The sequence below is a fragment of the Vidua chalybeata genome, chromosome 11, assembly GCF_026979565.1.
Source record: "Vidua chalybeata isolate OUT-0048 chromosome 11, bVidCha1 merged haplotype, whole genome shotgun sequence".
NCBI lineage: Eukaryota > Metazoa > Chordata > Aves > Passeriformes > Viduidae > Vidua > Vidua chalybeata.
Window position 1 is genome coordinate 19,417,226 of NC_071540.1, and position 24,640 is coordinate 19,441,865.

The following is a 24,640-nucleotide window of genomic DNA, read 5'->3' on the forward strand; positions in this document are numbered from 1 at the left end:
CATGGATGGACAAGAAAATGCATCGAGAGAGGGAAAAAAAAACAAACAAAAAAACCCAAAAAACAACTGAGTGGGAAGACACAGCCTGAAAGTTCCCGGTGGGTGGGCAGTGAGGCAGGTACCGAGCACAAGCAGCCTTTCCAGAGGGGATGCACAGCCTGAATCCCGCGGGTTTCTACCACCAGCAGTTACACCGTTTGTTTGGTTTTTTTTTTCTTTTTTTCCTTGGAGTCCTGGCCAGGCTGGGTCTGGCTCAAAACCACCCCTCCAGTAACGCTGGTGGCGATGGCAGGATGCAAATCCAAGCCGGTGCGTGGAGATTTTGGGGAAGAGCAGAGTTTTTCCTCCATCGCCCAGATTTTGCCTTATAAGCACTTGTGAGCATCTTTTCAATTATTCTCCAGCAGAGCTCCCCCTTTAATAGTGATGCGTGATCCCCTGGTGTATTAACACAGATATATCGATATTTGCGGGCACACGGACCCCGCACACGCATCCCGGTGCCAAAAAGACTGGGCACGCTCCGATCCAGGGGGATGCACCAGCGGAGCCGGACCCCGCCTGCTCCAGGGGCACAACGCGAGCCGCCGCCGCTGCCTGGGGAGGATTCCGACATCTCCAGCAAGCCCGGGGAGAAAAAAAAAAACAAAAAACAAAAAACAAAAAATACCAATATCTGCGGAGCGGAGCGCTGAGGGCCTCCCGCTGGACTGGGAGGACCCCGGTGGGATGCGCTGTGCTGGAGGGAGGGGAGCGAGGCTCGCCGCAGCCCAGCTGGATCGGGACCCAGCCCGGAGCGCTGCCGCGAATCCCGAGCGCTGCCCCGCAGCCCGGAGCGGAGCCTTCCCGTCAATAAATAAATAACCCGTGCTGCAGCGGCGGCGTGCCGGAGCCGGCACGGAGCAGCGGCTGCCCGGACACTCGGCGTTTGGCCCCACTCGCGGTGTCCTCCCACCCTCGCACCCACCCACCCAGCTGCCCACGGGGGGGGATGCCGGCCCCTCTCCGCGCCCGCGGGAGCCGTGGGCGAGCGGCGGCGGCGGGGCTGGGGAGAGCCGGAGGGATAAATAAAAACGCGGGAGCATCCCGGGAGGCTGCGGGGGGCTGCGGCCCTGCTGGGCTGCGAGGCGAAGGCGACGCAGTTCCTGTCTCTTTAAATCCACCCTGAGCCCGGCGCCGGGAGCTGAGGCAGAGCAGAAAGCCCAGGATCCTGCTCATTAACGAGCGGGATTTATCCCCGTAGGGAACGGCCGAGGAAGCGGCGGGGGGGAAGGCGGCGGGGCGAGCCCGGGCCCCCCGAGCAGCCCGCAGCCCCTGGGGCCGGCAGCCCGGCTCAGCCGTGAGCATCCTCCGGCCGGGATGCGGGCTCGGCCGGGCGCGGCCAGCGCGGCCCCCCGGCACTGAGGTTTGCGGCGGGGAGCGGCGAGGGGGAGGCGGCGGGAGGGGGCTCGGGGCGTGCGCGGTGCGGGAGCGGCCGGGAGCCGTGCGGGAGGGCGGCGGAGGAGGCACCGCATTGCTGCTGCTGCCGCTGCTGCTGCCGAGCCCCGCGATGCCGCCGCGCCCGCCGCTGCCCCCGGCCCTGCGCCCCAGCCAGCCCGGCCGGCGGCGGGGGGCTCCGCGGGGGCTCTGAGCATCCTCCCCCCGGGGCTGCCCAGCGCTCGCTTTTTCCCTTTTTTTTTTTTTTTTTTTTTTTTTTTTTTCCCTCTTTCCCTTCTCTTGGCATTTGGCCTCTTTTTTTTTTTTTTTTTCCTCTTTTTTTTTTTTTTTTTTTTTTCTCCTTTTCCCCCACCCCCGTTCCCTGCCTTGGATGGTTTTTAGGTGGAGTCGTTTGCACCAAAATCCAATAGCTGCTGCTGTTCTTGCTGCTATTTTTTTTTTTTTTTTTTAATGATCCTGTTTCCACAGCAGGGGAAGAGAGAACTGATCCTCAACATACTCCCAGAGAATGAATAATCACAAGAAACTGGCTTAAGCAGCTCCCTGGATCTGGTGCATGATTTCGATTGAGTTCGATTTGATTTAATTTTTTTAAATTTTTATTTATTTCTTTTTCCCCAAGTCATCGTTCGCATTTTATTTCCTGCATTTCTTCCTATTCTTTTTTTTTTTTTTCCTTTTTTTTTTTTTTTTTTTTTTTTTTTTTTTTTTCACCTTTTGGGAGATTTGCAAACCGAATTACATGCATGTCCAGTGGGGGAAGGTTTAATTTTGACGATGGAGGGTCGTACTGTGGAGGCTGGGAGGACGGAAAGGCTCATGGCCATGGAATCTGTACCGGCCCGAAGGGTCAAGGTGAATATTCGGGCTCCTGGAGTCACGGCTTTGAGGTGCTGGGGGTCTACACTTGGCCCAGTGGCAACACTTACCAGGGCACCTGGGCGCAGGGCAAGCGCCATGGCATTGGCATGGAGAGCAAAGGGAAGTGGGTGTACAAAGGAGAGTGGACCCATGGATTTAAGGGACGGTACGGGGTCCGGGAATGCACTGGAAACGGGGCCAAGTACGAAGGCACCTGGAGCAATGGATTACAGGATGGCTACGGGACAGAGACCTACTCGGATGGAGGTAGGTGATGCGTTGATCCCTTCCTGGCTTGGGGCAGGTGGGGTGGAGGGTGGTGGGGAGAACCTCCCAGCGGGGTTTGGGTTGGACTCTGGGAGTTTGCAACCTGCTGCCTTGGATCAAAGGGTGCTCCCACCCTGCAGGAGAGAAGGAACCAGCCCGGCGTGGCACCAGCCCAGCTCTTTGCCACAGGTAGCCCCATATGCTCCATGGGGTCTCTGGGCGCTGGGTCCTCCCTCCTTCCTCTCCTCAAGCAGGTTTTTGGGATGTGGAAGGGGCTGTGCTGGTGGAGGGATGCCCAGCTCAGGCCCAGAGGGGTCGGAGCACGGGGTGGGCCAGGCCTTGGGGACACAACCCAAGTTGCACATGGGGTTGGCACTTCTGACTGCGCCACTGGAACCTGTAGGATTTGCATGGGAACAACGCGGGGCAGGATGGAGGCGAGTGTGTGTGTGGGGGGATCTGGGGCGGATGGGGCAGCTCCAGGGCTGCCAGAGCTCCCAGCCAGGGGTGGGGGGCTCTGCACCTCCTCCAGCCCCTCCAAAGGCAGCCCTACGCTCAACGATGCCAGGGAAAAGATTTAATTCAGACAAGAGTCTTACATTCCTAGTTTACGGCTTAATGCTTAGCGTAGGGGCTCAGAGGGATCACCAGAGCTCTTCTCTGCCGTCAACACGGCTTAACGAGATGCTGAGGGGAAACTGGGATTAGAGGAAAAACAAGAAAACCCAATTGGAGCGATCAAACCCCAAAAAAAAAATGCTGGGCTAACAAGCTTTAGGGCTGAACTGGGAGAAGCAGCTGGTGCCGTGCTGTAAGTGGCTGTATCATCCTCTCTCCTGGGTTGTGGCTACTTCCACAATCGGAATTGCCACCATAATCCGAGGCAGGCCTACCTGCCAGCAGCCGGGGGCACTGGGCTCCGCTGGCCCCCGGTTTTCCCGGGAATCGTGGCCTCCTAAAGCAGGCTCAGGGGTTATTTTTAGGATGTTATGGTTTTCCATACGGCTCCGGTGAGGGAATTGCAGCGTCGGGGAGCTCCATCGCAGCCCTGCCGAAAGGTGCTGCAAGACCTTGCTCTGGAGAGCCCAGTTTGCTGCTTTGTGGTTGCTCAGGGAGGGGAGGTTAAACCTCACCTGCAGCTGCTTTTTTTGTGCTCTCACAGGGAGAGGCGGAACCACCTCGGGATTTTTAATGATAATTTGGTGCCGGTTGTTTTCTCCCCGAGAAAAAAAGAGAGCTGCAAGCTTTTGTTTCAGCTGCTTGGAAGGATGCTGGGGACTGAGCTGGGATGTGTCGGGTGTGTGTTTGGAAGCCATGGATAAATCCCAGCAGTCCTTCAGTCAAAAATAAAGCTTGGGCAGGGAATCGTCGCCGTCTCCCACATCCAAGGCGCTCAGGAGGGGCTGTGGGGAGGTTTCTGCTTGCTCCCAACGTGGGTGCTGTCTCCTCCTGGCACCCAGCCCCTGCCTGGGAGGATTGAGGGAGGACAGACACAAGTCTGGACTAACTACAGGTCTCTGAGGGCTGGGTGTTGCAGGGCTGGCCCTGTCCCCGGCCACGCACGTGCCCCCGCCCCGGCACACTCCCCATCCTCTGCAGCGCAGCGTTTTTTAGGGAAACCTGGGCAGCATCCCCACACTGGGGTGGCTTAGCAGCAGTTTCAGCGTTTTATGAGAAGCTACCAGAAGCAAAGAGCTTTTCCTTCCATCTTGTCAGGCCAGCCCGGCTTCCCGGTGCTCGGGGACCCAAAAGCGACGTCGCGGTGTTCGCGATTTCGGGAGGAGGGAAGGGGAGCAGTGCTGGGAAAGGGCAGGGTCCGTGGCAAAATGCTCCCCCTGGGACTCTGCAAACCTTCCAAGGAGGAAGGAATGCCGTGCTGGGGAAATGCAGAGTGCTGGTAACTGTGGATGCTCCTCCACACCAGCTTCCCCCAGCTCAGCTGGGCCAGAACCACCCCCAAGGCCACTTTCACCAGCTCAGCTCCCAGCACCCAGAGGCCACGTCCCTTTCCCCGTTGCCTGGCTCCATTCTGGGTGGAAACCACCAAAGCTGGGCATCTCCAGCCTTTCTGGGCACCAAGCCTTGCTGAACTTTGTGTGCTTGGGTCCCAGAGGCCGCTGTGTGCGGGAGCGATGGCACCGGCGAGGCAGCGGTAGGGAAGGATGTTTCTCATTAATCTATTCCAGTTATTACCTCCAGCAAACTGAAGTATCCAAGAATCCTCGCCCCAGCATCTGTCACTTGCCACCCACAGATAAATATTCATCCCTTGCACATCATTTTATTTTAGCTCCCCAGCCCTGGCTTGGGGATGGGGCCCTAAATGCGCAGCGAGGCTCGGGGAGCCCCAGGATCCACGGACTGGCTCCGGTTTTCCCATTCCCTTGCACGGCAGCGGGGAAGGGCACACCTCCCCCTGCCCTTGGAGGCTCTTGGGGTGACTGCTGGACTCTTGGGCGTGTTGGGTGTCGGGGGTGGCACACGGTGGCCCGGGGGCTCCCGCCAGCCCCGCAGGCGGCGCAGGCAGCGCTGCCCCCACGCGCAGCTTGCCGAGCTCACACCTCCCACGCCGCACACGCCGCGCGCCCCACGCCCGTCCCCCCACGCCGACCAGCCCCCCACGCCCTTCCCACGCGCTCCCTGACCCCCGGGGAGAGCAAATCCTGCTCCCCCAGCCCGGGGGATTCGTGTCCATCCACACAGAGCCCAGGGAGCTGTGCTGCTCCCCCAGGTTGCCCACGCGTCGCCGAGTGTCCCTGGCACGGCTGACACGCGGCCTCTGCGCCGTCCTGCTGTCCCCGTGGCCTCACGCACTCAGACACCCCCAGCACTGCTGATGGAGCCTCATCTTCCTGCCAAAAAAACCTCCTGCCCCACTCCAGAGCACCTGGTATTACATAAACCAGGCTCCCAAGGATTGCTTCGCTCGGGTGCTGGAGTTGGAGCACTTGTCTGATTCACCCCAGCTCCGGAGTGGGAGCAGGAATTGCTCCCTTGCTCCAGGTGAAAGGGCTGCATCCACCTGGATCAGCCCCACTGTGAGGCTGGGGGTGCTGGCCGTGGAGCTGGGGGGACCTGGGGCAGTGGGTTGGAGACCCTCTTCTGATCAGGTCTGGAGACAGGAGACATCACAGCTGCTTCCTGCCTCCGATACTTTGGGGGTGCTCAGTGATTTCACCCCGGGGACAGCTGGAGCTGCAGCTCCAGATTTCCCATGGCAATCCTCTGCACTGGGCTTGGGTTGAGCTGCTGAAACCATCATGGCTGTGGGGGTGGGTGAGGTGGGGTGGCTGAAGGAAGCCCCCAGATCTGTTTTTGCCCTTTCCATCCCTAGCAATGCTGTTTTCCTCCTCCTCCCACCTCTTCCCAGCTGAACAACTGGGATCCTAAACCAGACAGGGGCTCTGGGATGGGAGCAGCCCCATCCTGGGCGCCCACTGCCCAGGATCCCTGAGGGAATGGGACAGGCTGGGGGTGTCTGTGGGAACCAGCCTCATCCTATTGCCAGTCCTCTCCCCATCCTGAATGTCCCACGCTCCCTAAATCCTTGTTTCTCGGGAGGGCTACCCCGAAAGGGCTGGGCGGTCGCATGGTGGTGTTCATCTTGTATAATCTCCGTGCCCACTCACCTAAAATGAATCATCCTTTGATAGGTGAGGGAAATATAATTAGTGTTTGCATTGTTAGCACTGGCTGAGTAGGCAAGTGGGTTTTCTTGGCCCGGGCTGGGAAATATTCCTGCCGCGGGGAGAGGGAAGTGGAGCGCTGGGAGCTGCCGGGGTGGGGCCCTGCCAGCCTGTCCTGCTCCTTGTCCCACTTTCCCACCCCTGCAGTGGCACTGGTGACACCTCTCCTAGCAGGTGCACCAGGAGCTGCCGACCAAATGGCTGGGGGGGTGGTTGAGGAGGAGAAAAGCATGGAATATTTCCCAAAAGCCAGCATCAAGGGCTGCTCCGGGAGGGTAGAGCGGGAATGCTGTGTGGGACCTGCCTGCCTCGGAGGGGGCTGCACCCCCTCACCTGAGCACAGCCGTGCTCTGGGATGAACCACTGCCAGCCAGGAGGCTTGGAATGGGACATCTTTAAGGTCCCTTCCAACCCAAACCATTCCCAGATTCCACAATGGCAGCGGCCTGGTGCCTCTCCCCAGCCCGGCCTTCCCCTGAGCTCCTGCACAGGGAAGCCACGAGAGAGAGAGGGCAAATTTCCCTCAGGATCTATTCATAGCACGGATGGCAGAATTACCTTAAAAGTACCAGCTCTTCCCTTGTTTTGCTGCCGGGAAGGAATTGTTGATGCACTTTAAACAGTGGGCGGAAACAAGCAGATACAAGAGCGCCCTGATCCTCGATCCTCCCGTTCCTGCAGCACCCAGACACAGCCAGAGCTGCTCCTAACAACCCCCCAGAACCTGATAATCCATTTGAAAAGTCAAGATTTTGGTGATGGAGCATCACACTGTCCGGGGTGGGTCTCGAAGCTGCTCGCAGTGGTTCTAGGAGAGCAAAACCGGAGACGTCAGGAGCTGCCGAGCACAGAAAAATGAATCAAAATACTAAATGAAGATTCTGACCAGCCTCATTAAAAATAAATGCCATGAACTCATGGTAATTACTTCTCTCCCTGGAACATGCTGCTTAGTTTCAGGTACAGCTCAGGCCAGAGGAAGAAGGATTTTGACCTCAGAGAAAAGAACATGAGGCAGAAATGGCCAGACAGGCCTCAGACCCTCACTCCATCTCCCCGAGTCTTTTATCCAGGCTGAGATCCTCCAGGGAATTGTGCAGGACCCCAGCCTGGGGGAGCCCCCCAAGCCCCTCTCCCTGGCCCACACCAGAGGCTGACTTCAGCTCTGAAGCACAGTGCTAATGTCATTTCACTGGGGTGGGTTTCTCATGGCTTTGAATGCAAATCTCAGGATATTTGCATGTGATTTGATATCCCATGGGGCTCCTCGTGGTTGGGTGACATCTGCTCCTGGAGCTGAAGGTTTTTTGGTTTTTTTTTTTTTCCCTTTAGAAGCTCCAGCTTGTGGAATCATGTGATTTTGCAAGATTTTCAGCTTCGGTTTGGAAGCAAGGTTTCCACCCAGGCTATTGCAGAAAAGTCATTCTTCCAGGCTTGGGAAGCAGCAGACAAGAGCTAAAAATGCCTTCTGTTTAAAAATGCCTCGATTTTAAAATGAACCTGATGAATTTTGAATGCTTTGAGTCAGGTAACGCTGACGTAGATGAATGAGCTGTGTTAAAGTAGGCATGACTTGGAGATGGAGGAGCTGGGCAGGGTGAGCTCCGGGATTGTCTTTTAGGGGTGAACACTGGGGTTTAGCATCTGCCTTGTGAGATTTTTTGGTCTCTTTGGGTCTGGTTTTGGCATTGATTGAACTCCTGAGCAAGGAAGGATTTTTTTGCAGGAGTTTGCAGGAGTTACAGGAGAGGCTTGATGGTCATTTGCCCCTGGATTCAGCTGTTTAATTCACAATTAAAGTGTTTTTAACAACCAAAAAAAAAAAAAAAAATTGGGAGCTTGCAGAAAGCAAAACTTGAAAGGCAAATGTTTTTTATTTTGGGGCTTGATATTGGCTTTTCAAAGACAGGTTCTGGCCTTTGCATCAAAAATCCTTAAAAATTGCACTGGGTGCATGAGCATTCCCTAAGAACAGGCACTGCTTTCCCAACATTATTCCCTGAAGAGGTTCCACTCACTCTCAGCACACAGCAGAGCATCATGAATTTTCATGAATGAGTGAACAGCCAGAGCAAGGCCCCTCATTTTGCTGATTTCCACAAGAAGATGATCACTACAGAGGTATAATTTCCTGCTCAGGGCATCACTTGGGGCCTGCAAGGTGTTCCCCTGGCATGAATAAGGGTCTGGCAGTGTCCAAGGCCAGGCTGGAGGGGCTTGGAGCAATCTGGGATAGTGGAAGGTGTCCCTGCCCGTGGCAGGGGTGGGATGAGATGAGCTTTAAGGGCCCTTCCGAGCCAAACCTCTCTGTGATTCCATGATTTATTTCACAGGGAATAAATAAACCCTGCTCTTGGCTCATCCCACCCTGGAGCAGCCTCCTAGCCTTGATCCACGGGGAGCTCAGCCCCTCATCCCACCCATCTGAGCACCTCCCACACCTCGGGGGGGATGGAGCCCCCAAAACCAGCACCTCCCACACCTCGGGGGGATGCAGCCCCCAAAACCAGCACCTCCCACACCTCGGGGGGATGCAGCCCCCAAAACCAGCACCTCCCACACCTCGGGGGGATGCAGCCCCCAAAACCAGCACCTCCCACACCTCGGGGGGGATGCAGCCCCCAAAACCAGCAGTGTGGGAGAGGCTGGGAATCAGCTCTTGCTCCCAGATCTCTGCTGGGGAACGGGAGAGCTCCCGGAGTTTGGGGCAGGATTGGAGCACGGGGGGATTAAGGGAATCAGCATTAGCCTGATTTCACTCTGCTCTCTGAGAGCAGCACATTGGCCTTAATAAAGGTGCTGAGCAATATCCTGAAGTGGTTTGCATCCCTGGGGATAAAACCTCGTCCTGCTTTTGACCCCAGCTGGTGGCTGAATCCGCAGGGATTCAGCTGCCCTGGGAAAACCGTGGCCCCATTTCACCAGGGGATGATGCTTCCTTGACTTTCCCTCTGTCTGACCAAGCCAGCCCTTCCCACTGCCAGGACAGGCAACAAGAAATGTCTTTCTTTGGTAGTTTCCTTTTAAAAGTTGTATTTCCCCTGACTGCAGGAGCTGGAGCTTTAAGAGGAATCACAACTGGCCTGAGGGGCACCATGAGCCCCATGAGGATCGGTGAAGCCAAGATTTGATTGTCTTTATTGTGGGTTTTTGAAGCCTTTCCTTGAATTCTGGCTGGACAAGGCACTTCCCAACAGGTTTGGGGAAGCAGGAGGTGCAGCAGCAATGAGAAGAGGGAGGGGATGCTCAGGACAGGTTTGTTTTTTCCTGAAGAACACAGGAACAGAGTTTTACCCCTTGAAGCAAATAGCTGAAACGCCTTGGAAAACATTAATTTCCACACAATATATATATATATATTTTTTTTTAATGTTTCCAGTGAGGGAGGAGCCTTCACCTGCTGTTGGCAGAGTATCCTCAGGACAGGCAATGAGGACATAAATGTGTCCCCACGTTTGGGATGGGGCTCATACCCCCCAGAGGAACATTCTTGCCACCTGTGATTTCCCAGGGATTTTCCCCAAGGAGAAGGGCTCAGCAATCCCTGTTCCATGGTATTTCAGCCAGAAATACTTTTGTTGTTATTTGCATCCAGAGGAGGAGGAGGAGGAGGAGGAGGAGGAGGAGGAGGAGGATGCAGGTTCCCTGGCTGAGGCGTGAGGCTGTAGAAATCCATCTCCTCCCTGCAGCCCCCGGCTCCTGCTCCTGCAGAGCTTCTGGCTGCTCCAAACCCATCCCTGCTCCCATCCCTACCCCTTCCAAAGCCACCTCCTTCCAAACCTCATCCAAGCCCAGCACCTCCACTGCTTGATTCCTTTAGATGGAGGCTCCCTGCTTTTACAAGTACAAGCTGACCATGCTGACACGAGCTGTAAATTCTTTATTATTTACTGGCCCCCAAACCAGATTTCCTTCTGCACCCAGGCAGGAGCTGAGCAGCTCTCATCCTCCTCATCCTCTCCTCCTTGCCCTCCGTGCCTCCCTGGATGCCCAGGCCTGGCTGTGCCCACCATGTCTGGATGCACCCAGCATTAGCACTGTGACTAACACCCATCACGTGTTCCTGCCTGCAGATTAGATTTGCATACTCAAAAATCCATACTTTATGCCTTCCCCTGTGTAAGCAGTTACCAGAGCATATTTTTGGCAAATTAGCAGCCACAGCAGAAGCATCTGACTGTGTTTTTAGCGTGGCTTGGTGAAGGAAAACCTTGGCAGGGCTGGAGGGGGATCACTGGCTGTGGATTCGGGATCCCTGTGGTGCTGGACACAGGATTCCCACGTTCCAAGGTGGGCAGTGCAGGTGGCACCTCCCAGCCATCCATGCCATGCCTGTGGGGGGGTTAGGGCAGGGTTTTTGGGGGGCTGAGAGCAGCAGCTGGGCACAGGGCAGGGCATGGAAGTCACCTGGCTGGACACGGTGTCCTGCTGCCAGGAGGGACAGGCCAGGAGGGGTGTCCTGGCAGAAAATGTGTCCCCACGTCCATGCAGTGACCAGGGGGTTGAGGGAGGGGATTCTCCCCCTCTGAAACCCCACCTGAAGTGCTTTTCCAGCTCTGGGGTTTCCCAGTGTGAGAAGGACGTGGAGCTGCTGGAGCAGTTCCAGAGGAGCCACGGAGCTGCTCCAAGGGCTGGAACCCCTCTGAAACCAGCCTGGGAGAGCTGGGGGTGCTCACCTGGAGAGGAGAAAGGCTCAGAGCCCTTCCAGGGCCTGAAGGGGCTCCAGGAGAGCTGGAGAGGGACACAAGGGATGGAGGGACAGGACACAGGGAGTGGCTCCCAGTGCCAGAGGGCAGGGCTGGATGGGATTTTGGGAAGGGATTGTTCCCTGTGAGGGTGGGCAGGCCCTGGCACAGGTGCCCAGAGAAGATGTGGTTTCCCCTGCATCCCTGGCAGTGCCCAAGGCCAGGTTGGATGGGGTTGGGAACAATCTGGGATAGTGGAAGCTGTCCCTGCCGTGGCAGGGAGTGGGAACAACAGGAATTTTAAGGTCCCTTCCCACCCAAGCCATTCTGGGATCCTGTGCTCCTGTGCTCAGGAGTCCCCATAGAGTCAGGCAGAGCATTTGGGGGCACATTTTTCCCAGCAATTCCCCGGGATGGCAGGCGAGGATGTGCCCATTGTCACACCATCAGAGCTGAGGCTGGCTGAGCCCTCTCTTTTCTCCCAGACCTTCTTCCCTTTGGGCTGGGTGTGCCTGAGACAATTTGTGTGTGAATCCTCCTGGGCTCTGTGATATCGAGCAGCTGGAAAAGGATATCTGTAAAACTCCTTCCTCTGGTTGGAATTCAAGAGCCCGGCCTAATTATTGCCATTGGACATCTTTAATTAATATGCTGCAGAGGCCAGAGATAAGAGGGGGGCTGAGCACGCCAGGAAGGATCCTTTGTGAGATAAATCAGCAATTTGTAAAACCTAATTACTTTGGCTTGGAGAAGTGGAGGGGCACTTCGGACCACTTCCCCCTCCTCCCTGGGATTTTGGGGAAGGAGGGCTGGGGGCTTGGGAATGCTGCTGGTGCCCAGCACAGTCACTGGACCAGGAGGATCTGGCTGTGCCTCAAGGATGGGACAGAGTTCCTGCCCTTTGGAGCCTCCTGCTCCCATTTTCCAGGCAAACTTGGGAAGCTGCATCCCGGTTGCTGATGAATTTATCTAACCTGGGAACATTGACCCAGCGTGGTGGGTGTGCTTGGGCTTTCAACTCAGTGTTAGGGATGGAGAAGGAATTTTTTCCAAACATTTGTCTTCTTCTGAGGTCGGGCTGTGATAATGACACATGTGTGTCCGCTGCCCTCAAAGTGCTTCACAACATCCCAAATTCCTGCTTGGATGTCTCCATATGAGGAACTGGAAGAGGGCAGGTCTGTGCAAACCTCCCGTGGGTTTTATCCATGTGTTTGCCAGAGGATTCATCCTGCAGGCCACGGAACCGGCTGTGTGGGTTTGGGAAAAACCTGGGAGCAACCATAAAGCTTCTCCTTAATGGCGTTCCTGGAGTGGGGCCAGAGGGCTCAGTGGCTACAAAATGCCAAATCTTGGGCATGGGCACAGGGGGGGAAAGAAAACGCAGTCATTCCAACCCAAAAAAAATCCTTATTTTTATCTCCTTCCAACATCATGGACCAGGTTGATATCCAAGTGCATGATCCCACCTCAAGGCAGAGGAAGCCCCACATACCTGGGCAGCCCCACATGCTCCCTTCGGGCTTCCTCCTGTGCTCTTCAAACTCCAGCTATTCCTGAGCGAGCTGCTTGGGAGGTTTATTTGTTATAAAGCTGGATTTCACTGGAATGAATGCTGCACATCCCCTTTATCCAGTGGCTGGGCATCACCGTGGGCTTTCACCACCTCTGCATAAGCAGGAAAGGATTCCAGGTCCAGGACATTCCTCAGTTTGGGACAACAAGCAGTGGCTTGGTTGTCCCTTTCCAGCCATGGAGAAGAAAGATCTTGTCAGTGAGAGGGAGCAGCCCTGGATCCCCACGGTGCCTGTATCCCAGAGGGATGAGCCAGAGCTGGAGATCTCTCCTCCCCTCCCCAGCAAAATCCCCAAAATCCCTTTGGCAGAGGAAGGGAAATGCACGGAAAGGCCTCACTGTTCCTGCAATGCCTCCCATCCTCTCCATGGAGATCTTTGCAAACAGGAGCTGTGTTAGAGCTCCCCAGCCCAGCTGAACTGCTGGAATGCTGCTGCCTTATCCCTGTTCCCAGCAGGGAATCTGGAGGTGCAGGGTCCTGCTCACCCCCCCTCTGCTTCGCTGCAAGGTGCAAACCCGGGCCAGCCCTGGTTTTGGGGATTTTGGCATTATGGGGCCACGAGGAGCTGCCCTGCAGACTCTCAGCTCTCTTCCCAGGATGGATTTTAGCCAAATGCTGAGGAAGTGCTGCTCCCTGACACTGCTGCAGAATCAGGAATGATGCTTCCCAGGCCAGGGACTTCCTGCTCTCAGCCCCGCTGCCTCTGGCCAAGGATGGGGCTCTGCACGCCCCTCAAAGCCATGGCAATTCCTGCAGGAGCTCTGGAAACAAGCCAGCCCTGCTGCAAGGGGAGCGAGCCAAAAAAAACCCCAAATTCAGGGTTAGGAACATCAGTGAATGTGTCCAACAGCACTGCCCCTTGTCTTCTCTCCGTGTTTACATCGATCCCTGTCTTTCCCATGAGCCTGTTCCCTTTCTTACACTCCAACAGTGATTTCTGATATAGGGTTTTTTCCCTCCAATCCATCTTTTGGGATGACTCCAGTTGTTTTCTCCAAGCCTCAGGTTGTGCCCTCTCCTTAGCTCTGCTCGGCATGGACGTGGCCACTTCCTCACCTTTATCTTGACTTTCCACGTCCAAGACTTTCTTCTCTCTCTTTGTCCTTTTTGCCCCGTGCAAAGGGGCCACACAGAAGTGGGATGGATATTTGTGGCATCTTGGAGGCATCCATAGGAGTGCCCTGCATGGCTGAGGGAAGAGGTTGGGACCTTTTCCTCCCCAGGGATTCTCCTCCATCACGGTGCCTTTGGCTCTTCTCTAGCTTGGGCAATGCAGCGGGTTTGTGGCCAGGGCTGCCTTGGATTGCTCCCTGCCTCCCATCCCAAGGCAAGCACATTCCCCTCCTGCATCCCGGCCCCGTGAGGCACTCAGAACCAAAATCCTTGGAATTCGCCCTTCAGCACCTCAGCAGATGATTCTGTTCCATCAGAAATGCTCATTCCACCCCTCCCAGCCCCACCCTGCTGTCCCCACCGTGCCACATTCCTGCTGCACCTTCCCTTTCCATCCCCCGAGCCCTGGAGCAGCTGCAGCCCGTCCATCCTGGCACGTGAAGGGGAATATCCTGAAATCCCGTTTCCTCCGCAGGGACAAGGAGTCTCCGGGCTCCTTGTGAGACCAAGCTTTGTGCACATTATCTGCAAATGTTGGGGCAGAGGTTAAGCTGAGCAGGGCTCGGGGCAATGCAGATCAGATGGCTCCGGAGCCTCCCGCTATCCATGGCCAAATCCTGGATGTCCAGGGGTTTAAAACATCACAGAATCAGGGGAAGGAAGGAGCGCTCTCGGAGTCTGTGGGTCTCTGTGTGTCAGGATGACCCCAAGAGTGTAAAAGTCCTTTTGTTTCCCAGCCCACGCAGCCAAAGAAGGAGTCAGAAATGCGTAGGATCGGCTTCTCAAGGTTGTTTATTTTCCCTTATCTAGAACATTCTTTCTCTGACCTGCTGAGCTCTGTCCAGCAGCTCGGCCATGGCTCTGTGTGCTGCCTCGGGTGGTGTTTACATTTTATATCAAAAATTACATGTATTATATTTACAATATTGTGCCAATACCCATCATCTATGTTAGACACTGTGTCTGTACCTCAAACCAATAGAAAAGTGTCACCAGCACAGCAAGACATGGAGGGCAAGGAGAAGGAGAAGAAGGTCAGGACACGCCCAAATCCCTCCGTCTTGTCCCCTGAACCCCATTCTAAAAACCCCAAAATTCCACTTTTTCACCCTGTGTTAACTCAACTACCACACCACTCAAACCCTTGTGGCTGTAATTCCTCACACAGAGTTGGCAGCTTTTCCCACGGGCTAAAATGGAACCCACAGGTGTTTTTGACTTCGTGCCAAGGTCTCCGAGCCCCCTGCCAGGGTCCGGAGCCAGCCAGGGCAGCCACAGGGATGTGCTGGACTCTGACAGAGTGCTGCTGGCTGAGGAAGAGCTGAGCTCCCTGACAGGAAGCTCTTTGATCTGCTGGTGGCCACGAAGCTGCTCAGATGTCTTGGTGGCCGTCGGGGACACGAGCGTGGCCTCTGAGGCAATCCCTGGGGATAATCCATGCTGCTGCCTCCTGCAGGGAAGAAACGACCCCCACGAAAGCAGAGCTGGGGGTTGGGAGTTGCTCCACGTTTGCCAGGAGATGAGGAGGCCTAGGGACCTGTGTGGGGTCAGGGCTGGAGTCAAGGGATTCAGCCAAGGGAAAGGGAGATCAGGACTTGGGCAGGGTGGGATCTGGTGGATCTCATGCAGGAACTGTTCTCCCCGTGCCCCTGCCCACACTGAAAACACTGAAACCCACTGAATCCATCTCCAGGGAAGCAGGAGCACTGCGTGAGGACATCCCAAGCCACCCTGGGGGCTCCTTGGCACGGGGGGGAATCTTTCCCCAGGTTGCTCCATTGTCCTGCTGAGATACTCTGGGATGGAGCCAGAAAGGGAAGAGAAGTGCTGCCAGGTGCCCAGGGAATGCAGGGACACCTTGGCAGGCTCTGCCACAGCCACCAACCCAGGCACGGGGAGAGCTGTGGGCTCATGGCACTGGTTGTTCCTGATTCTTGGGGACACCACAGGGGACAAGGCAGGCTCGCTGCTCAAACCCCCCCACAGGACACGTCTGCTGTGTCCCCTGAGCTGCATCTTGCAGGTTGCCCCCCATCCTTCTCCCTGTCACCACCTCCTCGCCCTGCCCTGCCAGTGCCTGCCCTAATCCCGGTGCTAATCCTATAAACCCTCAGTAAATCCCACCTGCCCCTGCCTCTCCACATCCCTTTTCCAGGGCAGGCTCTGTGGGGTCCCCAGCTTGGGCCTGCTGGTTTTTTTGGGGTGCACAAAGCTGCCACCCCAATAATTTAATGACATTGGAGCCCGGGGAAGGATGCCCAAACCCTGGGGGATTTGTCCAAAGCGCTGGCAGCTAAAAGACAGCTGAAGCACCCCAAAATACGCCCCAAAACGTGGCCAGGTGCTGGTTTCACACTCTCAGGAAGCAGTTCCTGTGCTCAGCATGAGCTGCTCCAGCCCAGATCCCTTCTCCACTGCTGAGCCCCAGGACTGGGCAGGGAGATTCCTCAGGGAGTGCTGGGGTCGGACTGGCCCGATTCACGCAGGGCTCACTGTTTCAGCAGGTCTATTTTAAGGGTCCCTGGGCGTGTGGGAACGGGGCTGGCACAAAGGGAGGTCCCACTGCTGGCAGGGTGCTGCCTGTGCACATCCCAGCTCTTCACATCCCGGGGCTGGGACTGCTCACAGCATTCCAGCAGCTCCAGGGCCCTGCTCGGAGCCATCCTCAGGCTCCTCGATCTGCCCCAGGAGGGCTCACAGTGGCTCACTGCATCTCGAGCTGGTCTGGAGAAGATTAAGCCGACCTAAGAATAAAAACAAGCCCTGCAGTTCAATGGGCTGGGATAAGGCCTGGAATTGTGCCAACCTGCGAGCTCCAGGAGGGGATGGGATTAGGAGCCCTGAGCAGATTACCACCCACCCCGTGTTTCGGTGCACAGGGAGGGTGCTGAGGTCCAGCTGTGCCCCCCGGGCTGGGTGGGCTCCTTGTCCCCCCGTTTCCAGGGCTGTGGTGGAGCCCTGTGTGTGTTTCGTGCCACCGACAAGCAGTTAAGAAACTCCAGGAAGTGCCCACGCAAATGTAGGAGCTCCAACAGGGGCACAATTCCAAGGGGAATATCCAAATGGATCTCTCCCCGTGAGGCCTTTATTTCTATGGAGGTGCTTCCTCCCCCAGCACACCGGATGAAGGCACTGTGTGTATAAATAAATGTATTGTTATGCATTATCCATCCACTGTGAGATGCCATCGCTGCCAGCAGCATGGAGTGTGCTCCTGGATAACCATTCCCCCATCCCACACCCCTGCTCCCTTCCCTTTCACGTTAGGGATTGATCCAAGGGGCAGTTCCTCGACGCCTTGGATGGTTTCTAACATCCCCATGCTGCAGCTGCAGTGCAAGCCTGCAATCTGGAATGGCCCGCCCAGGGAGGTGGTGGAGTCACCATCCCTGGGTGTGTTTAAAACAAGCCTGGATGTGGCACTGGGTGCCAGGGTTGAGTTGAGGTGTTAGGGCAGGGGTTGGACTCGATGATCTTTAAGGTCTCTTCCAACCTGGTCATTCTGTGAACTCTGTGAATCCAATCAATTTTCCCTCCACAACCTGACATTGCAATCCTCGTCCTGGAGATGGGACTGGGATTCCAGAGCTGCAAAGAGCTCCCGGAGGAGTTTGATGCCATGACACCCCCCCCCCCACCCTCCGTTTGCTTTTGTCTCCTCTCCGCAGGGACATACCAGGGCCAGTGGGTCGGAGGGATGCGCCAGGGTTACGGCGTCCGGCAGAGCGTTCCCTACGGCATGGCTGCGGTCATCAGGTCACCCCTGAGGACGTCCATCAACTCCCTGCGCAGCGAGCACACCAACGGCACGGCGCTGCACCCCGACGCCTCGCCCGCCGTGGCCGGCAGCCCGGCCGTGTCCCGCGGCGGCTTCGTCCTCATGGCCCACAGCGACGCCGAGATCCTCAAGAGCAAGAAGAAGGGCATCTTCCGGCGCTCGCTGCTGAGCGGGCTCAAGCTCCGCAAGTCCGAGTCCAAGAGCTCCTTGGCCAGCCAGCGGAGCAAGCAGAGCTCGTTCCGGAGCGAGGCCGGCATGAGCACGGTCAGCTCCACCGCCAGCGACATCAACTCCACCATCAGCCTGGGCGAGGGCGAGGCCGAGCTCTCGGTCATCGAAGACGACATCGACGCCACCACCACCGAGATCTACGTGGGCGAGTGGAAGAACGACAAGCGCTCGGGCTCGGGCGTGAGCCAGCGCTCGGACGGGCTCAAGTACGAGGGCGAGTGGGCCAACAACAAGCGCCACGGCTACGGCTGCATGACCTTCCCCGACGGCACCAAGGAGGAGGGCAAGTACAAGCAGAACATCCTGGTCAGCGGCAAGAGGAAGAACCTCATCCCGCTGCGCGCCAGCAAGATCCGGGAGAAGGTGGATCGGGCCGTGGAGGCGGCCGAGAGGGCGGCCACCATCGCCAAGCAGAAAGCGGAGATCGCGGCGTCCAGGTAAGGCGGTTCCTGCCCATCCTGGTGTGTCTGAGCTGGGATCCCGCCCTGGGGACTCGGGAGAAATGGGGAGAAATGGGGAGAAATGGGAGTTTTTGTTGTCGTAGGGGTGCTGCTGGAGGGAAGTGGCTTGTTGTGGCATCTGCAGGTTGGTGCCTCGTGCACCTCGCAGCCGCCTTGGGCTTGCCCAGGCCTTGGGGTGCTGTTCAAAGCAGGGTGGATCCAAGCCCAGTTGTCCCTCTGGTAAATTCCCAGTGGGCTGGGGATGCACAACCTCCTCAAGTGAGGCAGGGTCACCAGAGCGGGGCAGCCTGGGCAGGAGGTGGTGGCACCTTGGTGGCTGTCACAGGCTGAGCGCTGTCACGTAGGGGGTGCTGGGTTATTTATCCCATTTTCCCCTCTCCTCTTGGATAAGCAGAAGAGCTCCTGAGTTTGCCCAAATCCTCTGCCTGACTCACAGCCAAGAGGAAGCATCCCAGGGCTGGCCTGTGCTGGGAGGATTCCCAGCTATTTCCATTCCCAAAAGGAGTTTTGAGTGGAAAACCAGTCAAATGTATGGCTTCAGCCCTGGGGAGGCTCTGCTGGAAAACAGCAGATCTGGGTACCCCACAATGCCCCTTCTCCTCATGGAACTGCTCAGAGATCCAGAGCTGGGATCTGCTGAAAACCAGCAGGAGGGAAGGGGAAAATGAGCCATGTCTAATTAAGTTGGAATAAGGTGCCAGCTCAAAGCAGGGCCAGCTCCAGCACCCTGTAGCTGGCTCCCAAAAGGCACCTGGAGCTCTGTGCCTTGCAGGAAGCTCCCAGACCAGCGGTGAGGCAAGGAGGAAAAGCTCCTCTGGAGAATTCAGTGCTCTTTGTATCACATTTTGGGGTGGTTTATTAGAGCATGTCATTCCTTTCTGTTTTCTGAGCGAGGGCTATATTTAGCAGCCAGGCTGGGAAATAGGGCTGGGGTTAGGGGAAAAACCCAGGTACCTCCTCAGCCTCCTGTGCTGGATTAGTTGTTGGGTCTGGACTATTTGTATGCAGAGTCACACTTGGAATCTTTATCAGCACGTCTGCCAAGGGCTTATCTGCAATATGAATGAACCTCCCGGGCCTGCTTTGGGAGCACATTTGGGTTTGATGATGTTTTCGAGCTGATGGTTGGGAAAAAAAATTTAAAATCCCACTAGAATGGCAGGTAGGAAGCAGACTGCAGAGGAGTGGGAAGGCCAGATCTTTCCCCGAGGTCTGGGGATGGATGGGAATGCCTCGAAAGGCTGCAGAACTGGAAATGTGGAGCTCCAGGGTGCTGTGGGATGGATCCTGGAAATGTGGAGCTCCAGGGTGCTGTGGGATGGATCCTGGAAGTGTGGAGCTCCAGGGTGCTGTGGGATGGATCCTGGAAGTGTGGAGCTCCAGTGTGCCATGGGATGCTGGGTCTGAGCACCTGAGCATCCTCAATCCCCCAGTGGTGATGATCCTGGAACACCATGAGAGTGGGATTGGAAAAAATGCTTAATGAGCTCTTGACATGTAATATTCCACCTCTAATTATGGGAGAGGAAAAAATCAAGCCAGGAATGCCAGTTGTGAACACCTCCCTGCCCTGCACTGACTGGGTGCTCCAGGGCTCTGCTGGGGAGTGGAGGATGGAGAGCTGGAGATGGATGGGATTAGGTGGGTCCAGGGAAGGATTCCTTCCCAATATCCCATGTAAATCTCTGCTCTTTTACCTTAAACCGCTTTGTCTGAAACCTCCAATCCCTCAGCTCGAGCTCTCCCCCCTCGTGAGGCTTTTGGCAGAGTCCCTGAGCCTGCAGAACCAGAGCAGAGCAAGGTTTTACATACTGAGATCCAGCTGGAAAAGCTTTCTTATTAATCTTAGTCGGATTTCATTTTAAAGCTTCCTAATGAAGGAACCCTCCCCTGCAGTGCCCACACCAAACTGCATCGTCCAAATGCCACAAAACAGAAGTGGGGGAGAGTCCTGGTGCTCATTCCCGAGGTTTTGGGGCTCAGGGGTGGAACATCCCCCCTCTAATGCCAACATAAACTCAAGTTTCCCAGCGTGGCTCTGTGCGTGTGTATTCTTTTCTGTCTGATCATACTGAGTTCACTCTTCAGCCTTTCCCTTGGTGGGAAAAAAAAAAAAAAAAAAAAAGTGCCCACCCACGGCTTTCATTAAATTTGTAAGAATTCAGTATTTTTGAAAACTCTGCCGCTCTGTCAGATTTGGTTGGAATTGGCCAACACGTTCAAAAGTTATTAGTGTGGGAGTGATGGCATATAGATATATAAACAGCACAATCACAGGAGTGAGCCCCATTTCCTGAGGAAAGTAGACTAAAAACACAGTGTGCTGGAGACAAGTAAATTGCTTTCCTAAAGTTGTTGGAGTCTGAGTAGGGCACAGTGATATCTGCACTTTTAAGGGATTGCTTTTAGGGTCGAGAGGAGATTCTCCTAAATTTTCTTTGCTGTAATTTAAATGGGAGATTTAATTCCCTCTGATCCTCTGGAATTGCTCAGGTGAAGTGGGTGGGGAGGAAGGGGTGTGAATGAGGGTGAGGAACTCCTGCTGATGGCAGCTGGCCCATCCCTGCAAGGGTTCAAGGCCAGGAGAAAGTTTGGAGCAGCCTGGGGTAGGGAAGGGGTCCCTGCCCATGGCAGGGGTGGGACTGGATGAACTTTAGGATCCCTTCCAACCCAAATTTTTCCATGATTCCGTGACCAGTTTTCAGGGGGAGGCAAAGAGGGAACTCTTTCCCAGCCTGTTTAAAGGGAATGCTCAGGGTGTTCTCTGAGTGCTCTGGGAGACCTTCATTCCCTCTCAAATCAGCCAAGAGCCAGCACTCTTCCTGCTGCCGCCCTGGAAGGATGAAGGATGCACTGGACACCCCGAGTCCCATCTCATTAGTGCTAATTGACACCTCAGGCAAATTATCTGTAGGCTCTGCTGTGCCATTATCCCCTCAAATAAAACATCCAGGCCACAAAGGTGGGCCAGGGAGCTCAGCCCAGCCCCTGGTTTTTGGCACAGGGAATGGGTGCACAGGGAACGTCGGGGGAGATCGGGGCTCTCCAGGATGGGTGATGGCAGGTCTAAAGCAAGGCTGGCAGACCCTACATCTCTCCAGGGTTTCCTCTTGCTTCCACAGCTCACGGGTTTGTAATTAGTGGCTGGGCTGGCTGTGGAAGGAGGGACCATCACCGGATGAGTCCCAGGGATGGGTGGCACGTGGCAAACACTTTGCTCCTCTCCAGCATGGGGATCTGCTGCCCAGCACCTTAAATAAGAATTCCTGGGAGCAGCCAGTGCCCTGGCTCCCAGAGGGAATGCTGCTCCCAGGTCACTCCTAAGTAATGCTCTCCCTGGCATAATTATAGCCGAGCCTTGCACCAACCAGGAGAAAAATATAATTAAAGCTCCTCAGTCTCAGGAGGAGCTGGGCCACAAATTAGCACAGTGTCATTCAACTCCAGAAAGGGAAACTGGAGGGAAACAGGAAAAGGAAGGAAATAAAGCCAACCTGGCAGTGAGGAGGGGAGAAGGGGGATGTTTGAACTCGCCCTGGATGCTCCCTCAGGATGCTGCAGCCAGGGCTGACGTCGGGCAGGAAAAGCCCCCGAGAGCCGAGCAGCAAAGTGCAGGAGGCTCTTAGAGCCAAACAGGTATTTTCTTGAGAAAAATGGAAACGCAGCTCGGGCAAACCCAGAGAAAAGCAAAGCCGTGCTCTGAGAGTGGCGTTAATGTCCCCACCGGCTCTCCCCGGCCCCGGTAATGTCCCCACCGGCTCTCCCCGGCCCCGGTAATGTCCCCACCGGCTCTCCCGGCCCCGGTAGTGCTGCTGCTTAATGCTCTGCCAGGCCTGAGCCTGCAGCTCTGCCATTGTCTGGGCTGCCTTTGATTTTGGGTTGCTGCTGCTGCTGCTTTTTGGGTGCCTGGGGGTGCTGGCTGCTGACCCTAATCCCACCTCCTGCTGCCCCAGGGGCTCCTGCTGCGGATGGAGAGGGAGAAGGAGGAGGAGGAGGACGAGGAGGGGCGGGGGTTAAGGGCCCCAAAAGGGATTTTTGTGTTCCCTTCCTTGGGTCAGGACAGCAGGGACAAACAAAGCCAGGATGGGGCAGAGCTGAGCTGGCTGCAGGGATGGGCTGAGCTGATGCCCAGGTGGGGCAGGGTCTCTCACCAGCCCCTCTCTGGGCAACTTTGAGTCCAGGGAGGATTCCTCTGCTCATGGACCTCTGCTGTTCCCTGCTGAGGCCCTGCCAGCAGCTGGAGCTCGGGGTTTGCAGGAGTCACCTCAGCCCATGAGCTGGGCACTGATGGGGCCACTGAGGGCATCACCTGGAGCCCACCAGGCCCCGAGTGGGGGGAATGTGCTCCCTCCACCCCTTCCCGGGCTCTCCATCCTTTCCTTGAGGGATACCAAGGGTCAGGGAGGGGAACACAGAGGGGGTTTGTTGGTGGAGGTGACTCCAAGGCTGGGAGCAGCTGTGCAGGAGGTGATTCTCCTCACAGCACCTTTTCCTTGTTCCCTCCATCCCTCTCTCCCTCAAACCTCCCCTGTGCAATGCAAGAGGAGCAAAGCCCAGGCTGGCAGCCTCCACCAGGCTCTGCTGCTGCTGGAACTGAGCATTCCCTCCCTCCCTGCCACTTCCCTGCCCTCCCTCCCTGCTCGGGCCGTGCTGCCAGGGGTCAGGGGATCTGATTAGGATCAGCTGTCCTTGCTGCTGGGGGTGTGTCCCGTCAGCCGGGGTGACAAGGACACCTCTGGCTCGCGGCAGGCACATTCCCACCTCCAGCCCGGGCTCAGCCATCCCGCAGTGTCCCGTCCATCCCTCCTCCCGAGGGATGTGATGGGATGTGATGCGAGCACCGTGGCTGTTGACGTGCTCCAGCCATGCCAATTTAATAACTTCCTGCTCAGACAGGATTTGCAGCCTTAAGCCCTTTTGTGGCCGTGTCAAAAGTCAGGAGCAGCCTCCGGGCTTGGGTAGGGCTGGCTCGGTGTGTCCCCAAGAGCCACCCCCCCTCCACGGGGCGCACCCTCCCCGGGCAGGGCCAGGCTGGACAATGGAGTGCCTTTTGTAGGAACGAAGCTTTGCGAGGTGATCCAGCTGGAAAAACCTCAGCAGGTCACTTGCACTTCTGGCAGAGCAGCTCAGTGAGGTTTTGGGTTTCATTGCCCTCCCATCCCTCACCCTCCCCCTCTGATCCCAGCTTGGCCATTCCCACCCCCTTCCCTCTCCAGCGAGTCAAACATGAGCCAAAATATCCCGTATCCACGGCCCAGGTGTGTGACAAACATCCCTAAAACCATTCCCAGCCAAAATATCCCGTATCCACGGCCCAGGTGTGTGACAAACATCCCTAAAACCATTCCCAGCCAAAATATCCCGTATCCACGGCCCAGGTGTGTGACAAACATCCCTAAAACCATTCCCAGCCAAAATATCCCGTATCCACGGCCCAGGTGTGTGACAAACATCCCTAAAACCATTTCCAGCCAAAACATTCCATATCCGTGGCCCAGGTGTGTGACAAACATTCCTAAAACCATTCCCAAAACTATTCCCAGCCAAAACATTCCGTATCCACGGACCAGGTGTGTGACAAACTTCCCTAAAACCATTCCCAGGCAAAACATCCCAAGATCCATGGCCCAGGTGTGTGACAAATATTCCTAAAACCATTCCTAAAACCATTCCTAGACAAAACATCCCATACCTTTGGCCCAGGTGTGTGACAAACATCCCTAAAACCATTCCCAACCAAAATATCCCATATCCTTGGCCCAGGTGTGTGACAAACTTCCCTAAAACCATTCCCAGGCAAAACATCCCATATCCTTGGCCCAGGTGTGTGACAAACTTCCCTAAAACCATTCCCAGGCAAAACATCCCAAGATCCACAGCCCAGGTGTGTGACAAACATCCCTAAAACCATTCCCAGCTTTGCTGGGCTGTGCTGAAGCAGCACAGACGTTCCCAGCCCCTCGGATTCTCGTTGTCCCCGCTGGCTCTGTGCCCTCCCCGCCAGGAGAGATGTCCCAAACCCGCGTGCTCTGTGCGGTGACAGTCCCGCAGCCGAGCAGGTTTTACCGGGGAATAATGGAGCAGGAAAGGGGATTTGGGGATGCAGGAGGGGCAGAGCCGGGAGGGGAGCGGTGCCAGCAGCGACCACCCGTGCGGGGACAGCAGATGGAGGGGACAGGGAGGGGTGGCACGGGCTGGCAGCGAGGCGGGGAGGACGGGGGGTGATCCCTGCTGGCAGCGCCGCTTCCATGGGCAGGGCTGCCCCGGAGCAGGGCAGGAGGCGAGGGCAGCGCGGGGAAAGGAGAAGCTGCCGGCTCCTCTTCCTCCTCCTCTTTCTCCTCCTCCTCCTCATCCCTGGCATCGCACCGCAGCCCATCGCAGTGCGGATCCTCCGCCTGGATTTGAATCCAGCCCTTCCCGGAGGGCAGCGGGACCATTCCAGCGGCCGGAGATCCCCCAGGAACCTCCTGCCTGCCCGGCACGAAGTGATGGAGCCTCTCCCTCTTGCTTTGGGTGGAGCTGCCCTTCATCACACGGGGAGGGAA

The 24,640-nt window shown here is 56.3% G+C and overlaps 1 protein-coding gene across 1 annotated transcript in view; it reads left to right on the forward strand.

Annotated features, from left to right (window-relative positions):
* Positions 1-1,924: 1,924 nt before the first annotated feature.
* JPH3 (junctophilin 3) overlaps positions 1,925-24,640 on the forward strand; it is a 53,378-nt gene continuing 30,662 nt past the window's right edge. The window contains exons 1-2 of the mRNA XM_053952590.1: positions 1,925-2,565; positions 17,294-18,071. Coding sequence (XP_053808565.1) covers positions 2,184-2,565; positions 17,294-18,071 — 1,160 coding nt within the window. The 5' untranslated portion in view covers positions 1,925-2,183. The remainder of the gene's footprint in view (positions 2,566-17,293; positions 18,072-24,640) is intronic.